The sequence below is a fragment of the Oncorhynchus nerka genome, linkage group LG18, assembly GCF_034236695.1.
Source record: "Oncorhynchus nerka isolate Pitt River linkage group LG18, Oner_Uvic_2.0, whole genome shotgun sequence".
NCBI classification, from domain to species: Eukaryota; Metazoa; Chordata; class Actinopteri; order Salmoniformes; family Salmonidae; genus Oncorhynchus; species Oncorhynchus nerka.
This window is the reverse complement of record NC_088413.1, coordinates 3,408,967-3,428,435: the sequence shown is the minus strand read 5'-3', so window position 1 is coordinate 3,428,435 and position 19,469 is coordinate 3,408,967. Positions and strand designations below refer to the sequence as shown.

Below are 19,469 nucleotides of genomic sequence, written 5' to 3'. Positions count from 1 at the left end.
AGCTGTTGTAAGGGAATACCCCCCTGTAGTGGACAAAAATGAATGGGAAGTCATTGGCATCGGACAAACCATATACACATTGTCCAATACCACCCAATTCGGCGTTGATTCATGCAAAGTGTATTGCAAATGCCATATGGCAATTGCCAGTTGTAACACTTTAAAAATCCAACAGGTGGCGAATGCGTTCCACCTTGGTTTTTCATATTGGAAATGTAACCCAAAGCAACATTTTGAAAAAATGATTTTTTTGTCAAAAACTTATCACCTCTTAGAAAAGTGCTTTCTGGACCGTTTTTTGAAATTCTTTCGATTTTTTTTTGTCAATTACACATGTGTAAGAACTGTATGAATACACTTTTGTCCAATTATATTATCATATTTTTTTTTTTTTTTTTTACATGCGCATAAGGAATATGTTTTGTCCATTTTCAATATGATTTCATAGGAAGTCAAAAGTCAAAAGTCAAAAATGTCAAAATGTTGTAAAAAACTTCACACACCCTTAAAAAAGTGCTTTCTGGACCGTTTTTCGAAATTCTTTCGAATTTTGTGTCAATTACACACGTATAAGAACTGTATCAACATACTTTAGTCGTATTTTATTATTATGATTTCATAGGAAGTCAAAAGTCGAAAATGTGAACTTTTTTTAAAAAACGTATCACCCTCGTAAAAAAGTGCTTTCTGGACCGTTTTTCGAAATTGTTTCGATTTTATGTCAATTAATCATGTGTAAGAACTGTATGAATATGCTTTTGTAAAACATTTTTTTACTTGTGCATAATGAATATGATTTGTCCATTTGCAATATGATTTCATAGGAAGTCAAAAGTCACTTTTTGGGGGGCCAAATGCCATAAGAAATTTGACATGCTCAAAAATCCTGCAGAAATGCAAAATTGACTGGCCTGATGAACTCGGGATGGCTGGGCAGTGATAGTTGTTCCTTTCCATCACTCGTTGTGTTGATTTCATCATGTCCATTTGGTGATGTTTTTTCACTATAGAATCATATTGCAAATGCACATGCATTTGCAATATGTTTCAATGGGCATTTACCATAAGAAATTTGACATGCTCAAAAATCCTGCAGAAATGCTAAATTGACTGGCATGATGAACACAGGATGGCCGAGCAGTGATAGTTGTACCTTTCCATCACTCGTTGTGTTGATTTCATCATGTCCATTTGTTTATGTTTTCTCACTTTTGCAAAGTCACTGTGCATTTGCAATATGGTTCAATGGGCAGGTACCATCACGAATTTGTCATGCTATAAAAATCCTGCAGGAATGTGAAATTGACTGGCCCGATGAACACGGGATGGCTGGGCAGTGATTCTGGTTCATCTCAATCGCCGTTAGAGTTGATTTCAGAATGTCACTTTGGTGATGGTACCTCACTGTTTAAACATATTGCAAATGGACAAGAGTCACCAGCAAGTCACCGTCCATCAGTCAATTAGATATCATTCTGACACCAAACTGATACAAACTGACACCAAACCCACTTTTTCCAACTCGTTTAGTAGCCAACTATCACATACTTCAGAGCTGGCCCAAAATTCACAACGCCGGTTCAAACCATAAAAAAACATAAAACACGTAGTTACGTTCTAGCTGCGGGTCCATTTCTTATGTTATGTGTAGGCCTAGCTGAGGCGACCCCGAATCCCAAGTTTTCGGCTCGATCGGTCATTTGGTGTCCGAGCAAAACCCTAATTGATGCTGAAAATCCACTTTTTCCATGACTTGCTACGGGGTCCTTGAATGAGCTATCGGACAGAAACGTTGGGTTCTGTCTCTATGGGCCGAGACGGTCGCAATGCACCTAGTCTTACGACTCTGGGACATTTCTAAATGTCGTCATTTTCGTGATGCAAAAATGAATTGAAGTCATTGCAAATGTACGAGGCTGTTTCTCGGTCCGAGAACCTTCTAGAGCCACGTAACTCACCACGCACTATCGACCTGAGGTCCAGAACAGGATTCTAAAGTTTCGGAACTCTAGGTCTGGCGGTTCTTTAAAAGTTCCAACAAGGTTAACTAATGCTGGCAGTGTATGTCTCTAACGCACCCCAATGGGTCCCTACTTCCAAGCTGTGTGTGTGTGTGATTTAGTTTTCCTTTGAAATTGTATGGGAAAAATGACTGATTTACAGTTCATGGGGGTTGCCTAATCACATTTATGAAGTTTTGGAAAGATCTGATTTTTTTAACCCTTTGAAACAGCTCCTGAGACACCAATTATGGCACTTGCGATTGGCACAGGAAGCTATAAGTCAACACATATCCTCATTGGGGTATGCTTTTACAGAATACTGAGTTTTAAGTCTTTAAGTTAAGAATTGACTGATCTACACAGGGTTGAATGTAGTCATTTTCACCTTTGAAGGTTATGTACATCAAAACACCTTTGGGTCAATTTAACCACTTCCGGTTGCTCCAGGAAGCTTAGAATCGACACAGGTAGACCTCATAGTGGTCTGATGGACTGTCATAGAAGACAGGTTCATAAGGCATTCATAACCCACATAGGCTTCAGGTTGAATTTAGAGGTGCAGGCAATGTATTCCTATGGGGAGAGAAGTCAATGCAAATTGTTTGATGTAAACACCTTCTTTTAACTGGTAAGAGTTAATGCCACACGGTCAAGGTTAGGCTTGCACGGATCAGGAGGACCTTAGGAACGTACCTGAGGTCGAATTGTGCTTCTCACCCTAACAGTTCTCTCACTGTCACCCAAAACAAATGACATTTAGGGCTAGGCTTTATTTTGGGCCTACTTTTCAATGGTCGCTGCGCTTAGACCGAGCGAGCTACGGTCAAGCGGGGCATCTTGTTGAACTCGGCACGGCCTAGAGAATACGGAAATGCCATTGCAGGCTCTGTGTGTCTTTAAGCACCTCACTTTGTCACTCCATCCTTGCTGTGTGTGTGTGTCTCTGTGTGTGTGTGTGAGAGAAAGCTTTTCTTTGACATCTGTTGGGAGAAATGACTGACTTAAAGTTCATGGGGGTTGCCTAAATCACACATATGAAGTTTTGAAAAGATCTGACCTTTTAACCCTTGGAAACTGCCACTATGACACCATTTAAGGCACTTCCGGTTGGCACAGGAAGCTATAAATAAACTCATATCCTGATTGGGGTATGCCTTTACAGAATCCTGAGTTTTAAGTCTTTACGTTAAGAACTGAGTTATTTACGGAGGGTTTAGTGAGTGTGTGTTATTTCAGAAAATCATAGAAAATCACAGAAATCTCGCAGAGCTCCACAGCACACTTTAAAAAGATTTGTATGAACACCCTGCAACTGGATCTGTAACCGTTGAAAAAAACCCACCTATCTTTGAACATCACCAATCTGTCATGACTAGCTGTTGTTATGGAATCAGGGGCTCCAACCAGGAAGACTATGGAGTCAGGGGATCCAACCAGGTAGACTAGCTGTTGTTATGGAGTCAGGGGATCCAACCAGGCAGACTAGCTGTTGTTATGGAGTCAGGGATCCAACCAGGTAGACTAGCTGTTGTTCTGGAGTCAGCGGGTGGGGATCTAACCAGGTAGACTAGCTGTTGTTATGGAGTCAGGGATCCAACCAGGTAGACTAGCTGTTGTTATGGAGTCAGGGGATCCAACCAGGCAGACTAGCTGTTGTTATGGAGTCAGGGGATCCAACCAGGTAGACTAGCTGTTGTTATGGAATCAGGGGATCTAACCAGGCAGACTAGCTGTTGTTATGGAGTCAGGGGATCCAACCAGGTAGACTAGCTGTTGTTATGGAGTCAGCTAGTGGGGATCCAAATCAAATTAATAATATTGGACTGTGTATGTTTAAATGCAACAAGACGTATCTGAACTCTGACCTCCGACAATAAAAGTGTTGTCATTGTTAATGGTTCTTCAATGTTCAGACATACTGTTCTGTTATTTCTTATTGTAGCTGAGTGAGCTGTGACTTACATCTAAAACAAGTCTCTCTGGAGAGAGAAAGGAGGGGACTACTGCCTCTAAAATGAGTCTCTCTGGGGAGAGAGAGGAGTGGACCACTGCCTCTAAAATGAGTCTCTCTGGGGAGACAGAGGAGGGGACCACTGCCTCTAAAATGAGTCTCTCTGGGGAGACAGAGGAGGGGACCACTGCCTCTAAAATGAGTCTCTCTGGGGAGACAGAGGAGGGGACCACTCCCTCTAAAATGAGTCTCTCTGGGGAGACAGAGGAGGGGACTACTGCCTCTAAAATGAGTCTCTCTGGGGAGACAGAGGAGAGGACCACTGCCTCTAAAATGACTCAAGACACCAGTTCAAAGAGGTAAGAGATGAATTGCAAAATATACATTGCTATTAAAAAAATCAAACTAAAGTGATCCCAAATTACATGGAATGTAGATCTACATAATTAATTTAAAAGGCCAAACAGGGATTTACCAATTGCAGACTGTAGCTTTAAAAGAAACTTCTAGAAGTTCCATTATACAGTTGTTAAAATGAAGTAGATGAGGTATTAATGTGATATTGATGAGATGATCTGTCTCCCTGTTTTGTTCAGTGTCCAGAAGCCCAGAGCAGAGTCCCCTACAACCAGCCTGCTATCAATGAAGAGTGATCAGCCACCTGCTTTCAGCCAGGAACCATTACCAGATGACAATAATGAAGTGCAGAGTTTGGACAGTGAGGATGCATTAAAGATCACACACAACCTTCTGGACAGAAGAAGTAAGACTGTGTTTCATATAATATTACAAAGAATGGTACAAAGGCCCTTATAAAACACACAAACTTATGAGTCCCAACTCTCATTGTTTTCCTACAGGTCAAACTCTGCTGACAGTGCAACAAGACATTAAGGCTAAACTGAAACACAAGTATCAACACATATCTGAAGGAATTGGAGACCATGGAAACCAAAGTCTGTTCAAGGACATCTACACAGAGCTCTACATCACAGAGGGTGGAAGTGGAGGGCTCAATAATGAACATGAGGTTAGACAGATAGAGATGGCATCCAAGAAACGAACCACACAAGAGACACCAATCAAATGCAACGACATCTTCAAGCCTTTACCTGGACAAGACAAACCAATCAGAACTGTGCTGACAAAAGGAATCGCTGGTGTTGGAAAAACAGTCTCTGTTCAGAAGGTCATCCTTGACTGGGCAGAGGGAAAAGCAAATCAGGACGTTCATTGCATGCTTCCTCTTCCTTTCCGTGATCTGAACCTGAAAAAGGACCAATACAGTCTGATGCAACTTCTTTCCCACTACTTGTCAGAGCTGAAAGAGATTGACAGCATTGAAGATGGTGAAACCAAAATTGTTTTCATTTTTGATGGTCTGGATGAGTGTCGACTTCCTCTAGACTTCAAAAACAATGAGAAGTGCTGTGATGTCACAAAGCCAACCTCAGTGGACGTGCTGCTGACAAATCTCATCAAGGGGAATCTTCTTCCCTCTGCTCTCCTCTGGATAACCACACGACCTGCAGCAGCCAATCAGATCCCTCCTGAGTGTGTTGACCAGGTGACTGAGGTACGAGGGTTCAATGATCCACAGAAGAAGGAGTACTTCAGGAAGAAAATAACAGATCAGATTCTGGCCAATGAAATCATCAAACACATGAAGACATCAAGGAGCCTCCACATCATGTGCCACATGCCAGTCTTCTGTTGGATATCAGCCACTGTCCTTGAGATGATGCTGAAAGAGGCAGAGAAGGATGAAGTCCCCAAAACTCTGACCCAGATGTACTCACACTTCATACTCATCCAAATCATTGCGAAAAACAAGAAGTACAACAAAGCCACAAAGACAAACGCAAAGGAACTGTCTCAGTCAGACAAAGAGATGATCCTGAAACTGGCAAAACTTGCTTTCCAACAGTTGCAGAAGGGCAACCTGATCTTCTATGAGGAGGACCTGAGAGATTGTGGCCTTGATGTCACAGAGGCATCAGAGTACTCAGCATTGTGTACAGAGATCTTTAAAGAGGAATCTGGGCTGTACCAAGACAAGGTCTACAGCTTTGTGCATCTGAGCATTCAGGAGTTTCTAGCAGCAGTGCATGCTTTAGAATCATGTCTGGACAAGAAGGAAAATGTTTTCTCCCCCACTAGTGATGATGAAGAGAAGGAGTCAATCCAGTTGTCTGACTTACACAGGAGAGCAGTGGACCAGGCCTTGAAGAGTGAGAATGGACACCTGGACCTGTTCCTCCGCTTCCTTCTGGGTCTCTCACTGAGTCCAATCAGAATCTGTTACAAGGCCTTCTGACACAGACAGGAAGTACAGCACAGACCAATAAGGAAGCAGTTAAAATAACAGTCAGGTACCTTTCAGACAACATCAAGGAGGAATCCTCACCAGAAAGGATCATCAACTTGTTCCACTGTCTGAATGAACTTGGTGCCAACTCTCTTGTTGAAGACATGCAGACCTCGCTGCGTTCAGGAACTCTTTTAGAAACAAGACTAAAACCTCATCAATGTTCAGCCCTGGCCTACCTGTTATTGATGTCAGAGGAGGTGCTGGAGGAGTTTGACCTGAAGACATACAACACATCAGAGGAAGGTTATCAGAGGTTGCTGCCTGTAGTGAAAACCTGCAAGAGAGCACTGTGAGTTCTGTTATTGAGTTGATGTTTACAGTATCATTATAATGAAGGATTTGTATATCTAACTGATTATCTCCTCTCTCCAGACTGGATCACTGTGAACTCACATATGAATCCTGTGAGACTCTGGCCTCAGCTCTGCAGACACCAAACTCCCCCCTGAGAGAACTGGACCTCAGCTACAATGACCTGGGAGACAGAGGAGTGGAGCTGCTCTGTGTTGGACTAACCAGTCCACTCTGCAACATACAGACACTAGTGTGAGTTAAATATCTTGACTGAGTTTGTATGTTTTTAACATTGGTTAATCAAGTCCTTCTATTATTGTCTTAATGCATCTCAATTTCTTAAAGCTTTGCATATTTAACAGTGTATCGACATATCTCCTCTCTCCAGACTGGCTGACTGTTACCTCACATATAAATCCTGTGAGATTCTGACCTCATCTCTGCAGACACCAAACTCCCCTGAGAGAACTGGACCTCAGCTACAATGAACTGGAAGACAGAGGAGTGGAGCTGCTCTGTGTTGGACTAACCAGTCCACTCTGCAACATACAGACACTAGTGTGAGTTAAATATCTTGACTGAGTTTGTATGTTTTTAACATTGGTTGATCATGTCCTTCTGTTATTGTCTTAATGCATCTCAATTTCGTAAAGCTTTGCAGATTTAACAGTGTATCAACATATCTCCTCTCTCCAGACTGGTTGACTGTACAATCACATATGAATCCTGTGAGACTCTGGCCTCAGCTCTGCAGACACCAAACTCCCCCCTGAGAGAACTGGACCTCAGCTACAATGACCTGGGAGACAGAGGAGTGGAGCTGCTCTGTGTTGGACTAACCAGTCCACTCTGCAACATACAGACACTAGTGTGAGTTAAATATCTTCAGTATGAGTTATTATGTGAATGTTTTAAACATGTGTTAATCATATGATCTTCTGCCCTCTAGTCTAGGTCAGTGTGGTCTGACAGAGGGTTGCTGTTCAGATCTGGCATCAGTCCTGAGTTCACCCAACTCACAACTGAAACAACTGGAGCTGAGAGACAATGACCTGCAGGACTCAGGAGTTACACTGCTGTCTGCTGGACTGGAGGATCCAGACTGTAAACTACACACACTGGGGTAAGTACAGCTGTTTCAGTCAGGTCTGTACTGAGCTTAGTAAAACAAATACGGTATAAATCTGATGTTTCATCACAATGTTTGTGTCATGGACAAATGTATTCGTGTCCTACAAGATGATTGACACCAGTACATCAACCTAGACAGCTGTTGTGTCTCTCTGTAGGCTGTCTGGCTGTCTGGTCACAGAGGAGGGCTGTGCTGCTCTGTCTTCAGCTCTGAGGTCAAACCCCTCCCACCTGAAAGAGCTGGACCTGAGCTACAATCACCCAGGAGACTCTGCAGGGGGACTGCTTTCAGCTGCTCTGGTGGATCCCACATATAAGCTGATGAAGCTGAAGTAAGTCAGAATAGATGTCCTGATAGTGTGAGCAGCGGTTGTGTCATATGTAGTGTAGTAGGGTCAGTAACATGAGGACATGATGGTAGAATTAAGGGGAAGTTTACCCAGCAGGCTGAGCACTCCAACACAGCATACATCATCACCACATGAATACTCTTCTTCTGCACCTCTGATATCCTGTTGGAATTGTACTCTGTTCTGTATGCAGTAGTTAGGATAGAATACCTGTATGTCTCTAGTAATGAATTGTACTCTGTTCTGTATGCAGTAGGTAGGATAGAATACCTGTATGTCTCTAGTAATGAACTGTACTCTATTCTGTATGCAGTAGGTAGGATAGAATACCTGTATGTCTCTAGTAATGAATTGTACTCTGTTCTGTATGCAGTAGGTAGGATAGAATACCTGTATGTCTCTAGTAATGAATTGTACTCTGTTCTGTATGCAGTAGGTAGGATAGAATACCTGTATGTCTCTAGTAATGAATTGTACTCTGTTCTGTATGCAGTAGGTAGGATAGAATACCTGTATGTCTCTAGTAATGAATTGTACTCTGTTCTATATGCAGTAGGTAGGATAGAATACCTGTATGTCTCTAGTAATGAATTGTACTCTGTTCTGTATGCAGTAGGTAGGATAGTATACCTGTATGTCTCTAGTAATGAACTGTACTCCATTCTGTATGCAGTAGGTAGGATAGAATACCTGTATGTCTCTAGTAATGCATTGTACTCCATTCTGTATGCAGTAGGTAGGATAGAATACCTGTATGTTTCTAGTAATGGACTTGGATAGTGCACCAGAACACAACAATATGGTTTAAATGTTGACTGCTTTATTAGGTCTTTGTCAGTCAATAACCTGTTTCTCCTACAGTGTGGATCATGGTGGAGAGTGCAGGCTGAAATCAGGGCCGCGGAAATGTAAGTCTCTTCAATCCTATTTAACTGTATATTCAGAACTATAGTAACATAGTAACTAATCTATACCTGTTCTGTACCTACAAAACAACATTTTATATGAAGATGTGGTTTGATTAAACTCTCCTTTTGTCTACAGATGCCTGTCATCTCACCCTGGACCCAAATACAGCAAACCCATACCTGATACTGTCTGAGGGGAACAGGAAGGTGACATTGGTGGAAGAGAAGCAGCATTATGAAGACCATCCAGACAGATTGGATCATCCCCAAGTTCTCTGCAGAGAAGGCTTATCTGGAGGTCGTTATTACTGGGAGGTGGAGAGGGATGGTGACGGGGCTTTCATTGGTGTGGCGTACAAAGGAATGAAGAGGAAGGGAGGGGAGGATGACCGTAGGATTGGACACAATAAGGAGTCTTGGTGTTTAGTCTACTATGATAGTGGTTATAACTTTTACCATAATGGAGTCATCAGATACAGTCGACCAGATACTTTTGCTGTTTCTAAGAGAGTTGGAGTGTATCTGGACTGGCCAGCTGGTACGTTGTCCTTCTATAGTGTGTCCTCCTCTGGTACAGTGACACACTTCTACACAGAACACACCACATTCACTGAACCCCTCTATCCTGGGTTTATAATGTACTCCTCCGACTACACCTCATTGACCCTGTGTCAGATCGATGACCAACACATTCAGAGGTGAGTCATAGCGATGTTTCATCATTTGTTTTCCTCTTGAATCATTTCTACAATTAGATTAGTAGTAGTGGTGTGTTTTAATGTGTTCTGTTGGACCTACAGACAGTTAGATTAGTAGTAGTGGTGTGTTTTAATGTGTTCTGTTGGACCTACAGACAGTTAGATTAGTAGTAGTAGTGGTGTGTTTTAATGTGTTCTGTTGGACCTACAGACAGTTAGATTAGTAGTAGTGGTGTGTTGTAATGTGTTCTGTTGGACCTACAGACAGTTAGACTAGTAGTAGTAGTGGTGTGTTTTAATGTGTTCTGTTGGACCTACAGACAGTTAGACTAGTAGTAGTAGTGGTGTGTTTTAATGTGTTCTGTTGGACCTACAGACAGTTAGACCAGTAGTAGTACCTGACATGATGACTCCTTGCTGTCCCCAATCCACCTGACTGTGCTGCTGCTCCAGTTTCAACTGTTCTGCCTTATTATTATTCAACCATGCTGGTAATTTATGAACATTTGAACATCTTGGCCATGTTCTGTTATAATCTCCACCCGACACAGCCAGAAGAGGACTGGCCACCCCACATAGCCTGGTTCCTCTCTAGGTTTCTTCCTAGGTTTTGGCCTTTCTAGGGAGTTTTTCCTAGCCACCGTGCTTCTACACCTGCATTGCTTGCTGTTTGGGGTTTTAGGCTGGGTTTCTGTACAGCACTTTGAGATATCAGCTGATGTACGAAGGGCTATATATAAAAATAAAAATAAATAAAAATAAATAAATAGTAGTAGTGGTGTGTTTTAATGTGTTAGGCGCACAATTGGTCCAGCGTCATCCGGGTTAGGGGAGGGTTTGGCTGGTGTAGGCCGTCATTGTAAATAACAATGTGTTCTGAACTGACTTGCTTAGTTAAATGTCACCATCAGTATTGACTTTATGGAAGGTGACATAGTGGGTTATGTCACATTTAGGCAATGCAGCCTACATAGGGAGCTGTCCTGTCACCCTTTATACATCCTTTGTACTGCTTATGAAGACTGTATGTATGCTATATAAAGCCTTTATACGTTGTATTTAGTTTAATCACAGTCTATCCTTCTGCTTTACCAAATCCAGAGACCATGGTGGAGAGAGTTGTATCAAGCCTGGACCTGAGGACACCAGAGACCATGGTGGAGAGTGTTGGATCAAGCCTGGACCTGAGGACACCAGAGACCATGGTGGAGAGTGTTGGATAAAGCCTGGACCTGAGGACACCAGAGACCATGGTGGAGAGAGTTGGATAAAGCCTGGACCTGAGGACACCAGAGACCATGGTGGAGAGAGTTGGATCAAGCCTGGACCTGAGGACACCAGAGACCATGGTGGAGAGTGTTGGATCAAGCCTGGACCTGAGGACACCAGAGACCATGGTGTAGAGTGTTGTATCAAGCCTGGACCTGAGGACACCAGAGACCATGGTGGAGAGTGTTGGATCAAGCCTGGACCTGAGGACACCAGAGACCATGGTGGAGAGTGTTGGATCGAGTTTGGACCTGAGGACACCAGAGACCATGGTGGAGAGTGTTGGATAAAGCCTGGACCTGAGGACACCAGAGACCATGGTGGAGAGTGTTGGATCAAGCCTGGACCTGAGGACACCAGAGACCATGGTGGAGAGAGTTGGATCAAGCCTGGACCTGAGGACACCAGAGACCATGGTGGAGAGTGTTGTATCAAGCCTGGACCTGAGGACACCAGAGACCATGGTGGAGAGAGTTGGATCAAGCCTGGACCTGAGGACACCAGAGACCATGGTGGAGAGTGTTGGATAAAGCCTGGACCTGAGGACACCAGAGACCATGGTGGAGAGAGTTGGATAAAGCCTGGACCTGAGGACACCAGAGACCATGGTGGAGAGTGTTGGATAAAGCCTGGACCTGAGAAATGTGAGTGTTATTTGATTTAATTGTTTTTAAATCAAAATAGTTTTAAAGCATTCATTGTAGTTGATTTCAAGGCAAGGAACACAATCACAATCTATTTGGTCAAAACAAACTTAAAGGTAGAGTCAGCGATATGACGTAGATGCACAACGTAAACAGCAGAGTGGGTCAATTTCTACAACAACTAAGAGTGTTGGAGAGCAAGGCTAAACTTCTCTGCTGTTTTGGTCCCGTGACTAACACTCTGTAAGAGAGTGAAGAGAACCCACGCACATGGGCAGATACTGTGTGTGACTGTGAGAGAGAGAAGTCAAGCATCTTGCTCATCACAATATCTGTGGTGCTGCTCGTATATCATCATTTATCTGACTCTACCTTTAAGCTCTCATCCTAGGATCTACCAGAAATCAGGCAACATCTAGAAAACATGGACCAGAACGATGTTGTTTCCTGCTTCCACAAACATTAATTAATATAACGCTAATGTCAGATTATGGTATGCTAATGAGTGTACATTTTGAGACTGTTGCTCACTTATATTCATTTTTATTACAATTCTATTTAATGATTATTAATTCATTATTACATGAGATTGTCCATTTTAAATAACTACTTTTGACTTCAGGGATTCCTCAGAGCTGTAAGACTTGTGACCATGTTGAGGTAAGTCATAATGTCAATTCTTACTTTTACATACCTGCAGGAGTCAGACACAGTCTCAAAGCCAGGTGTGTACTGACCAACCATTCATACTGGGATATAGACAGTCCTGTGTTCTGCTTGTAGGCATGCAGGACTTTAGCTGTTGTCATATTTTGTCTTTAGACAGTTTAATTGATAAATCACCAGCATTCCATGTAACATTGAATAAATACATTAGATTAGTTACTTTGGTTAATGGGCCAGTTTCCCGGACACATTAAGTCTAGTCCTGGACCTTAAAGAACTTTCTATTGAAACTTCCATTGAGCATGCTTTTTAGTCCAGCACTAGACTCAATCTGTGTCCAGGAAACAGGCCCCATATGTATTACTGACATGCTTGTCCTTGTTCAGGACTCCACACACTGGCTTCAGATTGAACCCTTGACTTCCACTGTCCAGGGAGTGACAATGTTCAGGTAAAATAACTACTTTTAACATTTCATTCCCCTTGCTAGTGTATTTCCCCATTACCTTTGGGAATAGTCTTCTAATCCAACCTCCCTATTTGACCATTGACCTTCTCTACCATATCTTGTTGTTGCCTTCAGGCACAGGACACCCAAAGGGAGTTATGAGTGCACAGTGTCTGGTCTCCGCTGGCTGTGTGAGAGAGATGTCATTCTGAAGTATCACTTCAGGAACTGGGAACCCTACAGTCAACTTCTGAAAGACATGCAGTACACACAAGGTGGTCCATTGCTGGACATCACTATGGAGTTAGGTGAACTGGAGGAAGTTCATCTGCCACACTTTGTCTGTTTAGGTAAAACCATATAGAAATAATATTCAGAAAGACATTTCCATGTAACTGAGTTTCACTTCCTGAATTAATGAATTCATTATTCTGGGAGTTTGAGTTTACTGTGATCTGGTACTGCATATTCTTTGTGTTTGAGTTGGATGATACAATATTTGTCGTTCTGTCTCCTTTGTATTGTGTTGTTCAGGGCCCAACCCTTCCCTGAGGAATGAGATGAAGATTCTTCATGTAGAGGAACATGGAGTGTCTTTTGAGGAAGTGCATGAGGTCACCAGATTCCATGTTAAGATTCTCCATCCCAAGTTCTCAGCTATCTCTGTTATACTGAGGTTACTGTCTTGGAACGTAGATGTTCACTGTGAGCTGATGCTCTATCTGACAGTGATGAAGGAAACACTAATTCCACGCCTATACCTGTTTCCCAGTAACCCCGGCCAAATACAGGTGAGGTATCATTATTATAGAGATGACCTTAAACTGCACCCCTGGTTAGTTATGTTGACACTCATTAAATGAAGATAAATGTGTTGCTTTTCTCCTTAACGGAAAAGATTTCGAAGACGAAACTTGGTGAGCATAGGTTTGGCATAATGGGCAGTTGGCCCCGAACAAGATGGTGTCGAGGCCTCAAAGCTTTTTGAGTTTTCTGAATCATGTTTGAATCAGACTATACATTGACTGGCTGGGTATTTCGTGCCTCGTTTCACAGGCTGTGGAACAACAGGAATCAAAGTTTCAAGGGTCTAAAAGGTTTCCCATCACAAGACCAGAGCGGTCCTTCAAACTGAATAGTTACTTCAGACTGAACATTCCCTGTTCTACTGCCATCAATCCACCGGTACAGTTTTAGTTGACTAAGAACATGAATCTGACATTTAAGTCACAGTTCTATGCATTGATCTCTCTCTCTCTCTTTCACCATCTCTCTCTCCCTCTCTCTCTCTCTCTCTCTCTCTCTCTCTCTCTCTCTCTCTCTCTCTCTCTCTCTCTCTCTCTCTCTCAATTCAATTCAAATGACTTTATTGGCATGGGAAACATGTTCACATTGCTAAAGCAGTCTCTCTCTCTCCCTCCAGAGGATTCATCTCATACAAAGAGACACCACACCAAGCTTTTTCAAGGCGATTGTGAAAATAACAGGGATTGACATTGAGATGGAGTTATTCAGTGATGATGAGAGGATAGTATGGACAGAAATAGTATCACGAGGTAGGAGCACATGTCAATCATCACTTTGTACTTTTGTACCAGATGTTATTTAGAGTGATATAACCTCATGTTGTTTATCTTTCAGATGAATACTATCAGAACCAAGGTAAGACCCAGATGCAGACAGTCCAAGTAACAGTGTTTATTGTAACAGGGGCAGGCAAAGACAGGTCAAGGCAGGGGTCAGTAAACCAGAGGTGGGTTAAAGGTACAGGTCGGCAGGCGGGGTCAGGGACAGGAGCAGCCAGAGTGGTCAGGCAGGCGGGGTCAGGGACAGGGGAAGCCAGAGTGGTCAGGCAGGCGGGGTCAGGGACAGGAGCAGCCAGAGTGGTCAGGCAGGCGGGGTCAGGGGCAGGAGCAGCCAGAGTGGTCAGGAAGGCGGGGTCAGGGACAGGGGCAGCCAGAGTGGTCAGGCAGGCGGGGTCAGGGGCAGCCAGAGTGGTCAGGCAGGCGGGGTCAGGGACAGGGGCAGCCAAAGTGGTCAGGCAGGCGGGGTCAGGGACAGGGGCAGCCAGAGTGGTCAGGCAGGCGGGGTCAGGGACAGGGGCAGCCAGAGTGGTCAGGCAGGCATTTCGAAGACGAAACTTGGTGAGCATAGGTTTGGCGTAATGTGCAGTTGACCCCGAACAAGATGGCATCGAGGCCTCAATGCTTTTTGAGTTATGGCCATTTTTCTGGGATTAAAGGTCAAACACGAATATAGAGCGCTAATTTGACCGCTTTACGTCAAAGTACATAAACCTACGGTGTTAGGAAAAAATAACCAGCCATTTATGTATCGTAATTTAACTTCTCTGCGCTACGCATCCGGAGTACAGGATCACTTTCCTAAACAACCGCTAAATTGCAGGGCACCAAATGCATAAATATTACTAAAAATATTTAGAATCATGCAATCACAAGTCAAATATACCAAAACACAGCTTAGCTTGTTGTTAATCCACCTATCGTGTCAGATTTTGAAAATATATTTTACAGCGAAAGAAATCCAAGCTTTTGTGAGTGTAGCTTTCAATGCTACAACAGCTTAGCCTTATATTAGCTTGGTTAGCTTGGTCACGAAAGTAAGAAAAAGCAATAAAATGAATCGGTTACCTTTGATAATCTTCAGACGTTTCCACTCACGAGACTCCCAGTTACACAACAAATCTTCTTTTTGTTCGATAAATATGACTTTTATCACATAAAAACACCATTTGGGTTGCGCATTATGCTCAGAAAATCAAAGCCGTATTCCGTTCGACAAATTCCAAAAAGTATCCGTAATGGTTGTAGAAACTGGTTTAATTTTGACTGACTTGAATATGAATTGACGACAACCCTGGAGTCAGCTCAAAACAAGACATGACTATCAGAGGAACTGGGGAGACTGTTAGATGTAGAAACAGCTGCTGTTCACCCTTCAAGACATATTCATTTATTTCACCCCCCTTCAGCATTAACACTCTCTGGGATTCCTGCTGAGGAGTTTCTGAAGAAACACAGGTCTGAACTCATTCAGGGAGTCAAAAACCCAATGCCAATAGCAGATGATCTGTTGTCAAAGAGCATGATTGGTGATGAAGAGTACTCCAGAATAAAAGCTGAAACAACTGAACAGGAGCGAATGAGAGAACTACTGAATGCAGTCCTCCCTAAAGGACCAGAAGTGATGGGAGCTTGTCTCAAAGCTCTCAGTGAACATGAACACCATCTTGTTAAGTACTTGAGTGAATCTAGGTAAGACCGGTTTCTTTTCTCCCTCCCTTGAATATGTGGAATGATTAAATATAGGTCAAATAAAAACATAGCTACCCAGATCAAAGAGAGTCTTTTTCAGAATGGAACCATGTTTTTGTGTTGCTGCCTGTAATATATTTATATTTTTATAGTTCTATCATAGGACCATCATCAAATCATTACCTCAGGTGTATATCAGGACCATCATCACATCATTATCTCAGGTGTATCATAGGACCATCATCACATCATTATCTCAGGTGTATCATAGGACCATCATCACATCATTACCTCAGGTGTATATCAGGACCATCATCACATCATTATCTCAGGTGTATCAGGACCATCATCACATCATTATCTCAGGTGTATCTCACTCCTCCTTCTTCTCCATACTTTCTGATATCTCTCTTCCCTTCTCCTCCATCCTCTGTCTTGTAGCACCTAATCTGAAGATGCTGAGACCTGTCTCCTAGTCTGTGGACGAAGACACTTCACCTAATCTGAAGATGCTGAGGCCTGTCTTCTAGTCTGTGGACAAAGACACTTCTTCACCTAATCTGAAGATGTTGAGGCCTGTCTTCTAGTCTGTGGACAAAGACACTTCACCTAATCTGATGATGCTGAGGCCTGTCTTCTAGTCTGTGGACAAAGACACTTCTTCACCTAATCTGAAAATGCTGAGGCCTGTCTTCTAGTCTGTGGACAAAGACACTTCTTCACCTAATCTGAAAATGCTGAGGCCTGTCTCCTAGTCTGTGGACAAAGACACTTCTTCACCTAATCTGAAGATGCTGAGGCCTGTCTTCTAGTCTGTGGACGAAGACACTTCTTCACCTAATCTGAAGATGCTGAGGCCTGTCTTCTAGTCTGTGGACGAAGACACTTCTTCACCTAATCTGAAGATGCTGAGGCCTGTCTCCTAGTCTGTGGACGAAGACACTTCTTCACCTAATCTGAAGATGCTGAGGCCTGTCTCCTAGTCTGTGTACGAAGACACTTCTTCACCTAATCTGAAGATGCTGAGGCCTGTCTCCTAGTCTGTGGACAAAGACACTTCTTCACCTAATCTGAAGATGCTGAGGCCTGTCTTCTAGTCTGTGGACGAAGACACTTCTTCACCTAATCTGAAGATGCTGAGGCCTGTCTTCTAGTCTGTGGACGAAGACACTTCTTCACCTAATCTGATGATGCTGAGGCCTGTCTTCTAGTCTGTGGACAAAGACACTTCTCCACCTAATCTGAAGATGCTGAGGCCTGTCTTCTAGTCTGTGGACAAAGACACTTCTCCACCTAATCTGAAGATGCTGAGGCCTGTCTCCTAGTCTGTTGAGGCTAGATGTTGAGGCCTGTCTCCTAGTCTGTTGAGGCTAGATGTTGAGGCCTGTCTCCTAGTCTGTGGACTAAGACACTTCTCCACCTAATCTGAAGATGCTGAGGCCTGTCTTCTAGTCTGTGGACAAAGACACTTCTCCACCTAATCTGAAGATGCTGAGGCCTGTCTTCTAGTCTGTGGACAAAGACACTTAAGTGATTTTAAGGGAAATGTTTGTTTGTGCTATTCTTTTAACAAATGTCTGTGTTTTATTCATGTGCTGTTCTGTAAACTAATGTGTGTGTTCATCAAGTGGCTGACTGTACAAATCCTCACTATCAGTAGCTGTAATTTGGCAGTAAGGCCAGACGTTGGTTTGAGAAGGAGATATCTCAGTTTCAAGGTCTCATCTTAGAGAGAAGAAGTCTCGTGAGGTGTTGGTCTGTCAAATGCTATGAACCAGTATTGGTCGGTCACATGAATGGAACAAAACGGTAATGATTAATTAATTATGCTAAATCATGCAAATGTAACTTGTCTGTGTATAGCTATATATTAGAAAACTGCTGGGGCTGCCCCAGGCATAGCCCCTGATTGACATGTGTACTATGGTGCATTTAGTTGGTTGGAACCTCTCCAGCTCACTGACAATAAATAATGATTCATTTAAGATTGACTTTGAGTGTCACTGTGTGAGGCTAGTCAAAGATACACACCACCACGTTGACATCTTGACCAAAGACCTTCCTTAGATTCTTTATGGGATTACAACTCACTCTGTCTGAAGGAAATGAGGAAATGGGCTCATGAAAGGGGGGTAGCTGAGAAGGCAGAGAAGGCACGTGACATCACCGACATGGTGTTGAGAAAAGGAACTGAGTCAAGTTACAGGATGATCAACCTTATTTGGGGAACAACCTAATGGTAGAATGGATAGTAACAGTGTTGGGGTACCAACCTAATGGTAGAATGGGTAGTAACATTGTTGGGGAACAACCTAATGGTAGAATGGATAGTAACAGTGTTGGGGTACCAACCTAATGGTAGAATGGGTAGTAACATTGTTGGGGTACCAACCTCATGGTAGAATGGGTAGTAACAGTGTTGGGGTACCAACCTCATGGTAGAATGGGTAGTAACAGTGTTGGGGTACCAACCTCATGGTAGAATGGATAGTAACAGTGTTGGGAGTACCAACCTAATGGTAGAATGTATAGTAACAGTGTTGGGGTACCAACCTAATGGTAGAATGGATAGTAACAGTGTTGGGGTACCAACCTAATCGTAGAATGGATAGTAACAGTGCTGGGGTATCAACCTAATGGTAGAATGTATAGTAACAGTGTTGGGGTACCAACCTAATGGTAGAATGGATAGTAACAGTGTTGGGGTACCAACCTAATCGTAGAATGGATAGTAACAGTGCTGGGGTATCAACCTAATGGTAGAATGGATAGTAACAGTGTTGGGGTACCAACCTAATGGTAGAATGGATAGTAACAGTGTTGGGGTACCAACCTAATGGTAGAATGGATAGTAACAGTGTTGGGGTACCAACCTAATGGTAGAATGGATAGTAACAGTGTTGATCCTGATCCTAGACCAATTAAATATAGTTGTTGGTTCCTAACATGGTTCTGTCGTGCTCTTGTTCGAGTTTTAACATGATAAAGAGAAAGTATTCTGTTTCTGGGTAGTTTACTACATACACACCTGTTACATACACACCTGTTACATACACACCTGTTACAAAGATACCTGTTACATACACACCTGTTACATCATTCATACACACCTGTTACATATACACCTGTTATGTGATCATTCATACACGCCTGTTACATACACAACTGTCACATACACACCTGTTACATACACACCTGTTACAAAGATACCTGTTACATATACACCTGTTACATACACACCTGTTACAGAGATACCTGTTGCATTCACACCTGTTGCATGATCATTCATACACACCTGTCACATACACACCTGTTCCGTGATCATTCATACACACCTGTTACATACACACCTGTTACAAAGATACCTGTTGCATTCACACCTGTTACATGATCATTCATACACACCTGTTATGTGATCATTCATACACACGTCTACTTGGATCATAACACACCTGTTCAGA

At 42.9% G+C, this 19,469-nt stretch overlaps 1 protein-coding gene across 1 annotated transcript; it reads left to right on the top strand.

Moving 5' to 3' along the window:
* The first annotated feature begins 3,916 nt into the window (after window positions 1–3,916).
* Window positions 3,917–17,993, top strand: LOC135561708 (NACHT, LRR and PYD domains-containing protein 5-like). The gene is given in 22 exon segments (XM_065003447.1): window positions 3,917–4,313; window positions 4,551–4,717; window positions 4,815–6,233; window positions 6,236–6,614; window positions 6,698–6,871; window positions 7,008–7,073; window positions 7,075–7,179; window positions 7,316–7,489; window positions 7,569–7,742; window positions 7,909–8,082; window positions 8,962–9,008; window positions 9,145–9,706; window positions 10,808–11,619; window positions 12,242–12,279; window positions 12,672–12,736; window positions 12,869–13,083; window positions 13,268–13,524; window positions 13,790–13,918; window positions 14,157–14,289; window positions 14,375–14,395; window positions 15,726–16,008; window positions 16,450–17,993. Coding segments are annotated over 22 exon segments (5,697 nt in total). The 5' UTR covers window positions 3,917–4,017; the 3' UTR covers window positions 16,457–17,993.
* The last annotated feature ends 1,476 nt before the right edge of the window (window positions 17,994–19,469 follow it).